This window comes from Hypanus sabinus, chromosome 15 (genome assembly GCF_030144855.1).
Source record: "Hypanus sabinus isolate sHypSab1 chromosome 15, sHypSab1.hap1, whole genome shotgun sequence".
Taxonomy (NCBI): Eukaryota; Metazoa; Chordata; class Chondrichthyes; order Myliobatiformes; family Dasyatidae; genus Hypanus; species Hypanus sabinus.
The window spans coordinates 43,646,334-43,663,060 of record NC_082720.1 but is presented as its reverse complement, the minus strand read 5'-3'; the positions used below and the strand labels follow the sequence as shown (position 1 = coordinate 43,663,060).

The following is a 16,727-nucleotide window of genomic DNA, read 5'->3' as shown; positions in this document are numbered from 1 at the left end:
TTGCTCTATGTTGGACTAATTAAGAGTTAATTGTTTTCCTCAAATGTCATAATGAGCCAAAGGAAGAGAAAGGTCTATCGTGGTGAAAGATTCCTCAGTGATCGCCATGGATTCGGTGGAGGGATGGACGAGCTCCCATGCTGTATGTCTATATTTATATGACCACTCTCACTGAACTCAATTGTCTAATCAGAACTTGTTTGAAAATACATTTTGTCAAGATTTATGTAACTGAAATTCTTCCATGTTGGTAGGTTGTTACCCTGGATTGTCAATGAAAATAATTCAATATTTTCCAGATGAAATGAAATCATTGGAGTGAAGAGCACTGATTGATAAAGGCTTATTGCGGAACTGTACATCTCAGGTCAATAAAAAGGTGTTTCAATGATATGTTAACATGAATAAGTACACTTCCTCCACCTGTCCACTGGCAGTGAATGATTAAACTTCTAAAAATTGCTTTAGTTTTGAGAAAATAAAGATACTAGTTATTTTTGATATGAAAATTGCTTGCTCTTAAGTTGAATTGCTGGACTTTTAGTAAAATTAATATTATAAATAAACAAAATGTTGACTTCACATTGTAAGGCCACCTCTGCTTCTTGTAAAGTTTAATGGTGTTTAGCAGACCAACATAACTTTCAAACCAATGATTTTATTTCATCTGGAAAATATGGAATCATTTTCATTGACAACCCAGGGTGACACCCTATCAATGGAAGACTGACATGAGAATGGTGATTTCAATAAATATAGAGATACAGCATGGGAGGTTGTCAATCACCCCACCAAATCCATACCAATCACTGAAGAAATTTTCACTATAATAGACCTTTCTGTTTCTTTGGGTCATTGTGATGTTTAGGAAAACAATTAACTGTTAATTGGTCCACATTAGAGGCAAGGCATGTAAGATTTATCTTGAACGATATATTAGAAAGTTTGTATTACAACCATTGTTAGTAGAATTTCAGGTGGTGACGTGAGGGTGTACAGGAGTGAGATATGCCAACTAGTGGAGTGGTGTCACAGCAACAACCTGGCACTCAATGATCAGTAAGATGAAAGAGCTGATTGTGGACTTCAGGAAGGGTAAGGCGAAGGAACACGTACCAATCCTCACAGAGGGATCAGAAGTGGAGAGAGTGAGCAGCTTTAAGTTGCTGGGTGTCAGGATCTCTGCGGATCTAACCTGGTTCCAACTTATCGATGCAGTTATAAAGAAGGCAAGACAGTGGCTATACTTTATTAGGAGTTTGAAGTGATTTGCCATGTCAACACATACACTCAAAAATTTCTATAAATGTACTATGGAGAGCATTTTGACAGGCTGCATCATTATCTGGTATGGAGGGGCTACTGCACAGGACTGAAAGAAGCTGCAGAAGTTTGTAAATCTAGTCAGCTCCATCTTGGGCACTAGCCTACAAAGCATCCCGGACATCATCTTCAGGGAGCGGTGTCTCAGAAAGGAAGCGTCCATTATTAAGGACCTCCAGCACCCAGAACATGCCCTTTTCTCACTGTTACCATCAGGGAGTTACAGAAGCGAGAAGGTACACACTCAGCGATTCAGTAACAGCTTTTTCCCCTCTGCCATCAGATTTCTAAATGGACATTGAATCTTTGACCACTACCTCACTTTTATTTAATATATAGTATTTCTGTATTTGCACATTTTAAAAAATCTATTTAATATACATAATTGATTTACTTGTTTATTTGTTATTATTACTTTTTTCTTTTCTTCTATATTATGTAGTGTATTGAACTGCTGCTGCTTAGTTAACAAATTTCATGTTGCATGGCAGTGATAATAAACCTGATTCTGATTCTGATTGTCTCCTTGCCTGCACATCACGTCCCTCTGGTGCTCCTCCTCCTCTTTTTTCCTTTCTTCTATGGCCTTCTGTCTCTTTCACTAATCAACTTCCTAGCTCTTTGCTTCATCCCGCCCCCTCCAAGTTTCACCTATCGTTTGGTGTTTCTCTCTCCCCTCCCCCACCTTTCAAATCTACTCCTCAGCTTTTTTCTCTAGTCCTGCCAAAGGGCTTCGTCCCGAAATGTTGACTTTACTTTTTTCCATAGATGCTGCCTGGCCTGCTGAGTTCCTTCAGCATTCCGTGTGTGTTGCTTATATATATTGTGATGGCAGTGATATCCTAACAAACTTCCATGTTAAACTGTGTCTGTCCCACTGATCTGAGTTTTGTAATTAGATATTTCCTTTGCCTCTCAAAGGATCTGCATTGAAACAATATATGTTGCATCATTTCTTGACAAATGCCTGTATCATTCATATTGATTTGGAACAAAGTCAAAGTTATAGTACATTTATTATCAAAGTATGTATACTTTATACAACCTTGAGATTCGTCTTCTTAAAGGCAACTACAAAACAAAGAAACCCAAATTATGACTTTTACCACCACTGCATTTATATCTTTAATTTTAAGTGATTGCTTGGTTAGAATGTCTGGCTCCTCATTTCCTTCAACATGAACATGGGCAGGAACCCATCAGGACAAGCCTAGACCCTGCAGCCTCGACAGATAATGTCCAATCTCAGGAAGAATATCTGGGAGACAAGTTGAAATACCTGTTTTAGTAGATGTCAAGATTGAGAATAAATCAGAGCACCGAAGTAGATAATCAGGGTATACTTCTTCAACCCATTTCAAGGCTAAACTGACTGCAAGCATCTCAAGACATGAATACTGATACTTTGATAATCTTTTCTCAATAATCACCTGAAACTTTGGAAAATAAATAGAAACACCTGAACATTCTGTCGCTGGATCTATGGAACCAACTGTGTGGATATGCAGGAAGCCATAATATCAGCCTTTCTGTGCCACTGATATCCAATCACTCTTCATCTTGATCTTTTCATGAAGGCTTAAATCAACCACAGGCAGAGGGGAAAGGCCACCTTTTCAAATGATTAATTAATGTTAGAGAAATGATGACTTTTTATTATATTCCACAGAGCAATTGACATTATTGATAGATGGTTTTGTTGAGCACAGCTGTACTCAGTGTGTTGTAAAGTTAAGGTTTTCCATTGAGGTAAATTGGTCATTATTATTTAATTTAGAAAAGACAGGTAATTAGACTAATTGGCCTGAAACATTGTATATTCTGCAGTTATTAATTTGCTCTTGCGGTAGTAGCTGTGTGATGAGATTTAAAATAACTCTTCGATTGTGTTCAAGAATATTCTGTTGCACTCAGTTCAAATAAAAGTAGATGACAAAGAATATAAGCATAGGGTTAATATTTCCAGTATTTTAATGATAGAGAAAATATGGACTGAAATTATGGCTCATTCTTATCACAGATGTTCACAAGAAATAGAACCTGAATGTGTTGCAAGTACGCTTGTCTTGAAAAGTGCCGTAGCTTTCATTTCAATTAGCATGTTCAATGCTCACACCATTTTTGTAAAAAAACAATGGGGGTACCTGTTGTTATCTTGAAGAACACAACCATTGTTGATCACTTCACCTGGTTTCCTGTAGTTCTTGGCTAATGGATAGAAGTCAAACCACGACATGATTTATCTCAATCACTAGATCAGAATAGTTTTCTGTAATAATTGTGGTTCTGAAGCTGCTTTCTAAAATTAAAATCTTTGAGTCGTCTGCTGGACTTGACATTCATTTTATCTTTTGCTTTTAATAACAAGCTTTTTATGCTAGTTTCAGAAGGTCTAAAGCTTTTAAAAGATATCAATTAATTTCATATTGTTATTTAAACCTTGAAATGCCAAATGTATTATCTATCTTAGATATATCTAATTTGATTTGGTGCATATTTGGGTTGTATGATTAATTATATTGTATTGTATTTTGGATATTGTAATTACTTTGTAAGTAAACACACAAACCTACATGAAAAAGGCTTTTAACATAAAGGAAAATGTTAAAAAGTGATTAAGGGTAGTTTTATTTCAAGATTTGAAAAGATGGTGGTTTGCAAAAGGCGTTTTTTTATTAAGAATGTTATCAAACAGAAATTATGAACCAATACATCCAGTTAAAAGTTGCATTTCAGACTACAGGATATAAATCATTTAAGAAGGTTTTCATAAATGCATATTCTGAAAATTACAAAACTTACTTTCAAGATTTAGTGTTGTATGTGCATACAGCACAAATTAAGTTTTGCAATGTTTAAAACAATGAATAATCACGTCTTTTTGTTGCAATTTTCATCTATCTTGTATTAATTTGTTGGATGGAGTCTTGGATAATTCCAAGCCTATGCACAGTGGATCTGTAGGTATTGTAAAGTATGTCATTGATAAAGCAGGACATGTGGCATTTTGAAAGGAGGTTTAGTTATATTTCTTCATATCCTATGTATACAAAGATCTATTGTTTTATTTGTTAGGTAACATCATTAAATTAGCTGTAAATTGATTATATTATTGCTGTAGATTAAATGCTTAAAACTATCCAGTAAATAATCTGTTGCTGTATGAGTCGCCTGTACAAACAGCATCACAATGTGAATACTTCTATCTATACAAAAGGCTGCATGTCCTTGCTAAAAGATACACTACAATAGTTTGACAAATTTTATAGATGTGGTGAACTACATATACCTGTCTGGACACCCCCCCCGCTGACTGCTCCTGTGGCTCCTCCCACAGACCCCGGTATAAAGGTGATTGAGGTCTGAGCCCGGCCTCTCTGTCTCCAGGATGTAGTATGGTGGTCACTTGCTGCTTGTGCTTTCTTCCAGCCAATAAAAGCCTACCTTAACCCAGGTCTCAGAGTTATTGATGGTGCATCAATAGACAAGATGTGTTTTGGCCTACTTCTCTTGAGAATTTAATGGTTTGGGTAATCCTGATACACATGTCCTCAAGCTACCTCTGAATTGTAAATTCTGTTCAATGTTTCTTTTTCCACTCCTCATTCTTATTGCAATGATATTTTAAACTATTGGAATGTGAAATCTCTACACAGATTCTTTAGGCTAATTGTGAATGAGCAATAAGACATGTTTTACCTTTGCATCATAATAGTTTAAAGTACTAAATAAGCACAAAATCCTATGCTCTCAAAGTTGGGCTTGGCTTTGTCCTCAAAAATCTTGTACAGGTTCTTGCAATGTTTTTTTTTTGCAGAGACACATGACTGTTTGTTACTTCCTGCTGCATTGCAGCAGTCTATGGGGACATAAAGCAGTACAGCATAGGAACAGGCCTATAGCTCACACTTTCTGCACTGAACTCTGTGCTAAATTAAGCAAAATATATCTTGCCTATGCATCAACCATATCCTTCCATTCATAATCATAATCATGAATCTATCCAATGGCTTCTCTTAAATGCCACCATTGTATCTGCTTCTACCACTACCCTGGCAGCCTGTTCCAGTCACCTACCACATTGCTTATTAAAAAAAAATATTCAATTTTTTTAGATAATTACGTAGGATGAATAGAATTATGATATGATATCAGCCCTCCCCCCTCCCCTTAACCCTTTCCCCCTTAACATCCCTGTCTGAAAGAAAGAAAGAAAGATTGCCTAGATATCGGAAGATCCCCACATGCTCCATGGAATTCAAAATAGCTTTAATATATGTATTTCTTTTTTTCCCCAGATGACCAATAACTTTATCTTCAGATCACCTATATATTTAATCCTATCTTTTGTAAGTAAGGGCGCCAAATTTTCAGAAATATGTCATATTTATTTCTTAAATTATAAATAATTTTTTCAAGTGGAATGCAGCTAAAAATTTCATTATTCCAACGATCCATACTTAAGTATGAATCCGATTTCCAAGTCACTGTGATAGTCTTTTTGTCTTCTGCCAATGCAATTTTTATGAATTTTTCTGATATTTGTTTACTTTTCTTATATTAAAAAAATGCCCCTCACTTCTCCTTTAAAATTTCAACATCCATCTAAACGTACATCCTCTAATAATTGATAATTCTGCCTGAGGAAAAAAGATTCTGTCTACTCTTTCTCTGCCTCTCGTAACTTTCCCTTATACTCTGACATTCCAGCCCAAGTTTGTCCACTGACCTTTTATAGCTTGTGTTGTAATGTGTGTACATAATAAAGAGCTTCATTTTCTTGTGGGCAATGCAGGGGTTTCATCCCGGAAATGGAAGTGATGTTTGTGAGCTGGTCGCATGCGCTTAGTGATGAGCTGAAGCCGCTTCTGTAAATAAAATATTCTAGCGTTTACCCATGCCAATTTTGACTTTGCGAAGAACAGACATAACATGTTGTCAGATGTTGGCATGAAGTTTAGACGCAGACAATAAATGAAGACTGTGCTCGGCTGAGAAAGCTTGCGTGAGTATGGATGCTAGGAGCAAGTGAGGTCAGTCGGTTAGCGAGGCAAGAGAACGCGTTGTTCCCGAATTAATCAAGAGAACTTAAGGTGAGAGGCTGATATTTTCTGTCATGGGTAACACACATCCTCTCACACCTATGCAGATTTGTGGCAATTTAATGGATAACTGGAAATGATTCAAACGGTGATTCAATATATATTTAGTGGCTAGTGGAGCAAGGGGAGCTGATGAAAAATTGAAAGCACCTATTTTTCTACATGTAATTGACAAAGGTGCTTTGAACATCTATGACTGCTTTCAAATTGATGAGACAGCCTTTAAGATGGACACTCTGATGACAAAATTTGAATATTTTGTCCGAAGTAAAATCATAATGTTTCAGAGATAAAAGTTATTTTCCTGTGAACAGAAACAAAGTGCTTGCTTTGACCAATACTTAACTGAACTTCACATACTGAATTTGGAGATTTGAGAGATATACCAGTTAGAAAGAAAGTAGCCTGGAGAATCCTAGATAATAGGCTCAGAGAAAGACTTGTCTGCAAAAAGGATCTGACGCTGGAAAAGGCTGTCGATATGTGCAAGGCAGTAGAGTCTACGTGAGCACAAGCTAAGGAGCTGCACAGTGAAACAGAGCAGCAATGTATAAAGCATTTTCCAAAGCAACAGCAAAGCAAAGAGATAGGCTCCGAAGCAAACTAAGCAAATGTGGAGGTAGGCACATTCCAAAGGTGTGTCCTGCTTATCAGAAGTCCAGCAATAACTGTGGGAAGAAGAATCATTTTGTAAAGTGCTGCAAAGCCGCGGCTACTAAGAGAAAAAGTGAACTTGGTTGCTGAGACAATGGAGGAAGTCTTTACAGATTTTCTGCAGACTGTCGGTGCTGGTAAGAGTGGATTGTTCCAGCGACTGAGAATGAGACAGTAATTCCGTTCAAGCTCAACACCAGAGCCCAGGTGAATCTGTTATCTATGGATGATTGTAAGACTCTCAAAATAAAGAGCAAGGTTTACCCAGTGCATTTAAAAATGACATGATATATGGGAGAGAACATTTCAGTAAAATGGAGCTGAAACACATGGGGCTGTATCTAAGGTCACAGCTACTGATTATAGAAAGGAGAGTACAGTCAACATTAGGTCTGATCGCCTGTGAAAGGCTCAACCTGGTGAAAAGAGTAGTCATAGGAGTTTCACAGACCAAAGATGACCATACAACACTTGTGAAAGAGTATGCAAACCTCTTTGAAGGACTCGGATGCTTACCTGGTGTTCACAAATTTGATGTAGATGTAGATGTAGATGTAGATGTAGCACCTGTTGTCTAAGCACACAGGAAAGTTCTGTTTGCACTGTGGTGAACTACATACACCTGTCTGGACATGCCCCTTGCTGACTGCTCCTGTGGCTCCTCCCACAGACCCCGGTTTAAAGGCAATTGAGGTCTGAGCCCGGCCTCTCTGTCTCCAGGATGTAGTATGGTGGTCAACCACTGCTTGATCCTTCTTCCAGTCAATAAAAGCCGATATCTCGCCTTTACGTCTCAGAGAGAGTTATTGATGGTGCATCATGCACTTAGAGACAAACTTAAATAAGAACTAGCACAGATGAATGCCATACAGAAAATGGAAGAACCAACAGAGCGGTGAGCTCACTGGCCATTGTGCAAAAGAAAAAGGGAGCAGTGTGGATATGTCTAGACCCAAGAGATCCCAATAAAGCCATCAAGAGAGGGCAGTTTAAATTACCAACATGGGAGGAGACCATGTCCTGATTTGCAGATGCCAATTTGTTTCGCAAACTGAACACGTCATCTGGGTTTTGGTATATGAATCTTTATGAGGCAAGTTTGAGATCGAGTACTAACACAGCATAGGAAAGGTATCGCTTTCCTCAGCTGTGATATGGGATTCTGCCTACACTAGAAGTCTACCATAAAACCATCCACATGATGTTTCAGGGCATACCTGGTGTCAAGAACATGATGGATGACATCATCATCTGGGGGAGGGGTTTCACTAGGGATGAACGTGATGCACAACAGAGACAGGTACTGGATGTGACACAGAATGTCAATTTGAAACTAAATAAAGAGAAATATAAATTTGATGTTAAGACGCTGACTTTCATTGGAGATGTCACATTGGAAGAGGGAGTGAAGCCACCCAAGAAAAATGTCAGCCATTGAAAACATGGAGAGGCTCCAAAACAAGGAGGAGGTGAGATATTTCTAGCGGATGGTGACTTAACTGGCTACATCAATCCCTCGACTGTCTACTGTGCCAGCATCAATTCAGTCACTCCTTGATTGGCGAAATGAGTGTATTTGGTCTCAGGAACAAGAAGAGTGTTTCCAGATTCTGAAAAGTATTCTAACCAAAGAGCTGGTTCTGAAGTTTTACAATTCTGGAAGGTGTACTAGGATCTCGGCTGATGCATCCTGGTATGGCCTTGGAGCAGCACGATGACACATGGCAACTTGTGGCCCATGGCTCAAGGGCTTTAACAAGTGTGGAAGCCAACCATGCACAAATAGAGAAAGCAATTCTTGCCAGCACATATGCATGAAAAAGGTGCCATCAGTACATCTATGGACCAACTTTTGAGGTGGAGATGGACCATAAATTATTGAAAGACTATCCCATGAGGATACGGTACATGTTGATAAGGCTGCAGAAAAATGATGTGAAGATGACCACACGATGCGAAAATATATGTTTGTTGCTGATGTGTTGTCTTGAGTAGTCAACAAGCAAGAAAAGAATGACCAAGTGATTAATTCTGATATACAAGCCTATGATAATCACCCCCATTCCAGAGATGATTAGGTAAGCAGCAGGGACAGATGAAATGATGAAAGTACTCAAAGAGACAATACAGAAAGGATGGCCAGCAACTATAATGACTGTCCAATGTGTATTCAGGATTCTTAGGCACGCAGAGCTGATCTGTCAGTAGTGGAAGATATGGTCTTCAAAGGAAACAAATTTGTGATTCCAGTATTACTACACAAAGAAATACTCTAGAAGGTACTTGAAGGGCATTTTGGTCAGGAAGAATGTAAATGTAGAACTCATAAAGTGATGTACTGGCTAAGAATGAACCAAGACATCAGCCAGACCATGGCCTCATGTGAAATATGCCTTACCTATAGACCAAAGCAGTAAGCAGGACTGATTACACTGCACCCTGTACTAGACAGGCCGTATTTCAAAACTGGAGTGGTTTTGTTTGAATGTAATGAGAAGACTTCGGGCAGATGGGCTCATCAACTCATCTAGGAGAAGGAAAACCTCTGCTGCCTTGCAGCTATACCAACTCAGGGAGAAGGCTTCAGGAGTAAGCACTGAGAGAAAAATCCAGAGATGGAGTCCCAAGGTATTCCTACTTTGAATTCAACACTGACTGGCAACTCCTGTGATGCTGCTGGTACTAAACTGTATTGGTCTCTACCATTCATTTGGATTCACCAGTTGCATGGAGAGGGGGAGCTTGCTACATGGGCAACAGCTTGCTCTCCGTATTGTACTGCCCAGGATTGCATATCTAGACAGCTAGGATGCAATATCCATTGTTGACTCTCACTAACAGAGGCCCTCACCTCAATGGGAAAATTCATATTGTTGTCGCAGACTACTTTGCCAATTACCCAGAGGTTGAAACACTGCAATCAATATCCAGCAAAGCAGTCATCACCTTCCTGAAAGCTGTGTTTGTGAGTCATGGAGTTCCATGTGAAGTGGTACCAGATAATAGCCCACAAATTTCAAGCTGTGAATCCATGCCAATTTCTGGGGTAGGGGTTCGATATCAAACTTCAAGCTTAAATCTAACGGCCTCGCAGAGAGTTCAGTCGAGGTAGTGAAGGTAGCCTCATGAAGAAAACTCAGGATGGACTGAAGGATTTCCACAAAAGTCTGATGAGCTACAGAAGTGCGCCCCTGTAGAACGGCCTTTCAGCAGGCCAAATGCTGATGGGTCGAAGCATACGCACTAACCGTCCAGTGCATGAAAATCTGTTGACACCTAAAAGAGCACACAAGGTCAAATTGGCTAAAAAGAAAGGGAAAGAAAAACTAAAGGAGTATCAGGGCAAGTCTGCAAAAATGCTACTAGTCCCAATGCCTGGAGATCAAGTGTGAATCTGGGAACATGATTCTGGCACATGGTCCATGCAAGGATATGTGCAAGAGGAAGTAGCTTCACATTCTTAACAGATCCTAATGGGGCTAGGAATACCTCTGAGAAGGAACCATATAGATCTATAACCACAAGCTCCAACCTATATCTGTGACACGTCACTTCTCAGTTCACCGAAGGGACCAGTAGATGTAAAAAATAAATGAGTTGATCAGAGTTCTCCGAAATACACTAATATTAATGCAGAAAATGAAAGTAATGCATCTGTGAAAACAAAGAGCAGATCAAAAAGTATTATTAAACTAACCCATAGGCTGACTGAAATTGCTGAGTGAATAATGGACTGTATTTGCTCATTACAATTGAAGTTCATGTAAATAACTTTGTTGGAATGGATTATTGTTCCTTGCAGGTTTATCAGGGCATGACACTGTGTTTTTCTTTAAAGGGGAACATGTGCATAAATAATGAAGAACTCCAGCTCCCATTGGACAGTGCGGGGAGGGGGTTCACCCTGGAACCGGAAGTGACATTGGTAAGCTGATTTAGTGTACTCAGTGTAGGGTTAAAAATGTTTCAGTAAACATAATGTTCCAGTGTTTACCTACATCAAGTTTGCCTTTGTTAAGAACAAACGTAACATAGCTCATACCTTCAAATCCAGATGGCACCCTGTTTAATTACTTTTACACTCCTTCCAAAACTTCCAGGCCCTTCCTGTGATGGTTGATCAGAATTCCACACAACATTCCAATAATAAATACTTCAAAAATTCAGATGCTGCCGTGAGGAACATTTGATCTTTGGTTAATATACCTTTTGTTTCCATACTTTGAGGTGTTGAAGCTCCCAAAGGTGTGGGTATTTGTAGTGGATTTGTTTTGTAATTATTCTGGCAATTTCCTGTCAAGGGCCTTTGTTGTAACTGGAGTGGATACTGTTCTTCATTCTGTCCAGGTTGTCCACTCTAAAAGAACCCTGCCAATTTATCCACTGCACTTCATTCATTGTCAACACTTTTCAAAAACTGAAAGAAAGCTTATTATGTTATGTTGTAACTTTTTAAACTCCCTTTTGAGGCCAAGTTATGAGAAAGAAACTAATATGGAAAATAAAAATCTTAATGAATGCTGTTTCTGCAACTGTTCCATGAAGGAGTCTGGTGGCTCTGCTTTTGGAACTTCTCTATTTTTCTTTGTTTTAAAAGCTTTTTGAAGTGAAATCAGAGGGAACTGCTGATGCTGTTGTGAATATTAGTCTAAATAAACTTCTAAGCTACTATTAATCTTTCTGGGGTACAGAGATGGGGATAATGGTACATTAAATTAATTTGAAGTACAGCCCCGTGAGGAGAGGGAGTAATCAGTTTCTTTATATGCATATCTGTGCTTGTCTAATAATATAGCAGCCAGTAATTACAATGGTGGAAGTCATGGATCAGAGTTTCAGTAACATAAACAAAACACTCAGCAGGCTGGGCAGCATCTATAGAAAAGAGTACAAGTTGGTGTTTTGGACGAGACCCTTTAGCAGAATGTGATGCTGCCCGGCCTGCTGAGTTCCTTTAGCATTTTGTGTGTGTTGCTTGGATTTCCAGCTTCTGTAGATTTTCTCTTGTCTGAATTTCAGTAATTGTGCTTATTATTTTTGATAATAATCCAGTACTCTGCAAAGGGAAGCAGCTGAAGCCAATGATGGGCTTGGCATTTTGCTTAATAACGTCAGTGGTCCCACTTCAATACTTCAGTTATATCAATAGGTTGAGCTGAGGAACTGCTGCTTACCTATGCATTGTTTAAATTAACCATATGCTGCTCAAAATATGGAAATATTAATCATTTTGTAGAAGTAATTAGACAATTAGAACTCCTGCATACTTGACATTGATCTGGTAAAATATTGGGGTAAAAGGTCACATCTCTATTTAATAACTAAACTTTTGGTTAATAGTTACTTTATAAACCTTTCTGCCTTGCATCTTATGAATTGATGCAGGAAGAATAGCAGCCTGCATTGATGATACCATCTTGTGACAAGATGGTAAAACAAGGTTGCTATCCGTCGGCTTGGTTGGAAATATTTAAAGGATTGGGGAAATCTTGAATTTATTCTTCTATCAAAAATGAATAACTGTGCCTCTTTCTTCTTCTGTTTTAGAAATCCTAAGATCTTAAAATCAACTGCCATATTTATCTAATTTAGATAATGTGATAATGTGAATTATCTTTAGAAATAATTCTTTGATGGTTTCACAGTTTAAGGACACTGCAAAAGCCTTGGTGTGTTTTGAGTGATTGGAACACTAAGGATACTTATTGAAAATAGGTATGTGTATGTGTGTATGAGTTTCCGTAATTGTTAAATAGATCCCAATGTATTAGTTTTTGGGCTGGATCATTATAGGCTTCATAGACATACCAAAGTGTAACAATTTTAATATGATTACATTAAGGTGTCATCACAATAGCATTTCTATTTAACTCACTAAACTTTTCACTGATTGGAGGTCAGTGGAGTCTACAGTGAAGAAATTACCTAGAATAATATAGTTTAATTTTATATTTTTCTTATTGTTTTCTTATTGTTTCTTATTGACTCTGTTTAACTGTCTTTGAGACAAAATAATCAACAATTTAATGTAGCTCACAACATCAGATTGTGTTGTGTTGCTATGACTTGCCTGCATGTTATAAGACAGATTTCACTTAAATAATATAAATTGTATCACATGAGGATGCCATTTGACTTGGTATTGTGGGAGCAAATTGCATAATTTGAATATGCAAGACTTGCAGTTCCTCTTGCTTTAATGAAAAGTAAAATTGAGCAACATGAACAAAAATATCTTCATTTCAATTCTTAGAAGGGTGAACGTCAGTCTCCTCTGTATATTCATTCTCTGCTTGTGAGAGCAGTTCATTACTGGTATAGGTATATATCCTTTCCTCATGGCTATTTATCTACTCTGTTTTATTTTTTTCTTTGAATGAGACTACTGCCTGAAGTATTCCTTGATTTTGGAGATCTATCTTGTTGAAAAATTTAAACTGACTGCTGCAAATAATAACACCTTGGATTTAATTTCAAATTTATCAACCTGGATATTTTTCTTGCACCATTTTAAACACCAGAACATATCCTAAGTGGGTTTCCAGGAGCATCAGACAAAATTGAGAGAAAAATGTGACTAAAATTCCAAGAGTTTTGTTTGAGGGAAGAGAATAGTTTGTGGAATAATTCTAGAGCTTTGAGGTGTGAGGGGCATTGGGGTGCTCAATTCATTGAATGCACTACCACCAGTAGTTAGAGGAAACAATGTAGATTGCATATGGAGGAGATGAAGGAACATGGCTTTCTAAAGATAAATGGGCAGAAGGTAGTTACAGGAACAGCAAGGACATGAAGTGAATTGAGTATGTGTAAAAGAATTTTGCATCGATGTATGGGTGAGGGACAATTGTCATTTCAAAGTAAATTTATTATTAAAGTATGTAAACAAAGTATGTCACCATCTACAACCTTGAGATTAATTTCTTGCAACACACACAAAATTCTGCAGAAACTCATCAGGTCAGGCAGCATCTATGGAAAAGAGTACAGTCAATGTTTCAGCCCTGGACCCTTCGTCAGATGAAGGGTTTTGGTTCAAAATGTAGACTGTACTCTTTTGCCATTGATGTTACAGGGCCTGCTGAGTTCCTTCAGCATTTTATGTCTGTTGGTTGGATTTCCAGCATCTGCAGATTTTCTTTTGCTTGTGATTAATTTTCTTGCACACTTTCACGGTAGGACAAAGAAATACAATAGAATAAATGCAAATGACACATAAAGACAAAGAACCCATGTGCAAAAAAAGATAAACAGTGCAAATACAAATAGGTAGATAGATGGATGGATGAACATGACTTATCGAGTCCTTGAAAGTGAGTCCAGAATTTGTGAAATTAACTTGGAGTTGAGGTGAGTGAAGTTCTGCACAGTGGTTCAGAAGCCTGATGGTTGAAGAGTATTAACTGTTCCTGAATTTCATGGTGTGGGACCTAAGGCTCCTGTACCACCTTCCTGATGACAGCGGGGAGAAGAGAACATGGCCTAAGTCGTGGGAGTCCTTGATGTTGCAAAAGAAAGCAGTATTCATCATCAAGCCAGACTAAAGTGACAGGGAGTTCAACTAATTTACAATTACAGTCACTGGAGAACAAGATAGAGGACCTAATGCTCTATTGGAAGGAAATGAGGGATTGGTACAGTCTGTGTCACAGAGATATGGCTCACCACTGACACTATGGATGTGGCATACCAGCTCAAAGGAATATCAATCCACTGGATGGACCGTACCACATCATTGTAAAAGCAAGGAACTGTGAGTGTGCTTTATGATAAACTCATTGTGGTGCTCAGATGTATCAGTTTTGTTTCACTCTCATTATCCTGACCTGGAGCATCTAATGATTAAGTGCCAATTGTTCTACTTAGTAAGACAGTTCACTTGGGAATTTAGAAAAGAGATTTGGATGAGATCAAGCTTAAGTATAGGAAATGGTCGTGCAGGCCATGGGAGTGGAGCTAACAAAATATAGATGAGTTATTCTGTAGCAGTTAAAATGAACCAAGATCAGATATTGGTGATTTAGCTAAGGATTATAGATAAAACAATCCTAACTGTTTTCTTGGAAATGCATAACTGAAAGATATGATTATTGATTTTTTTCATCTGTGGTATTAATTTGTTAAAGTCCATGTGTTTGGATTTAGAATATCCAGAAGCAAAAGCATGAAGATCTGCTTGCTTGTTTTTCACATCTCAAACTGCATAAACCTACAGTAGAAATTGTAGACCAGTTTTGAAAAACATTTTTCATATTTTTCATTTTCTTCTTTATCAATGTTCTGTTAAATATTTGGTAAATAAGACCGTAAACATAGGAGCATAATTAGGACATTCAGCCCATCGTGTAACCTTCTCCTTTGATTCCCTGACTAATCAAGAGCCTATTATCCTCCACTTTAAATATACTCAATGACTTTCTGGCACTCTGTTCATGTCTTCCGTAGAGAAGACTGACACAAAATGCTTATTAAGTTCTTCTGACTTTTCTTTGCCCCCAATTACTACCTCTCTGATGTAGTTTTTCAGGGGTCAGATATCTATTCCTTTCTATCTTTTACTCTTTAGATACTTGGAAAAACTTTTGGTATCTTTTTTATATTATTTTGCTAATCGTAGCTTTAGATTTCACTCTTTCTCTCCCTATGTTGTTTTCTTTTTTAGTTTTCTTCTATTGGTTTTTAAAAGCTTCCCAATCCTCTAACTTCCACTAATTTTTTGCTCTATTTTATATCCTCTCTTATTGATTTTATGCTGACTTTGACTTCCCTTTCCAGCCACGGTGCCTTATTAGAATACTTCTTCATCATTGATATGTATCTATCCTGCACCTTCCGAATTGCTGCCAGAAAATCCGTCCATTGTTGTTCCACTGTCATCCCTGCTAGTGTCACCTTCCAATTAACTTTGGCTAGCTCCTCTCTCATGCCACTGTAATTCCAATTGCCCCACTGTAATGCTGATACATCTGACTTTATCTTTTCCCCCCTCAAACTCCATAATATTTTAGGTGGTTATTTTCTCAGGACCTAAGATTACATTTGCTCCTTATTGATTGATTGGATCACCTTTTTTTTTAATGAAATTTGGCTATTGCTGCTCTCTGAATAAGTGCCGACATTGCAAGAAACTGCCTTGTGTTCCAGATTTTGGTTTCCATGTAACAAAAATACCCAGCAGATTATGCAGCATCTATGGGGAGCAGAGCAATGTTAATGTTTTTCATTTGGTTTCTAAGTCATCTATGGGTATATTTTCAGTTACTGTAAGAATTATGCACTAGTCAAAGTGATGTTTGGTGTGATCTATTAATTTTTTATAAGCCAAAGTATACTGTTTGCAATCTATTACTAAAATGTAGTTCTTTTGACTTATTTTTTTATCAGTTTGAGTAAACAGTTGACATATGGAGAAACGTGGTGCAGTTTAAAGAGAATGCTGTACTGTAGATAAGGGAGAAGGTGTCGGTGATTGTCTCCCTTCAGTAACAGATGTCTATGCAAATAATGGCATTACACTTCCATGGCACTTGTGGTTGTCAAAACTAGTTAGTGTTAAATGTCTGATTATAATGAAAATTGACTGCATCCTTTGTTCCCCAGCTGATGTCAATCAGCAGTAAAATTCTAAACCTCAGAAAATGTGAATTT

At 37.8% G+C, this 16,727-nt stretch overlaps 1 protein-coding gene across 8 annotated transcripts in view; it reads left to right on the top strand.

The window, feature by feature from the left end:
* slc23a1 (solute carrier family 23 member 1) overlaps nucleotides 1-16,727 on the top strand; it is a 243,339-nt gene that overhangs the window by 108,383 nt on the left and 118,229 nt on the right. For 4 of the 8 annotated variants that reach the window (XM_059990271.1, XM_059990267.1, XM_059990264.1 and 1 more), the window contains one exon: nucleotides 10,918-11,004. The exons of 2 other annotated variants lie outside the window; for them this stretch is intronic. In XM_059990271.1, coding sequence (XP_059846254.1) covers nucleotides 10,918-11,004 — 87 coding nt within the window. Of the gene's footprint in view, nucleotides 1-91; nucleotides 143-10,917; nucleotides 11,005-16,727 lie in introns of those variants that run through there. 2 more of the 8 variants (XM_059990266.1, XM_059990263.1) reach the window with 1 other exon arrangement.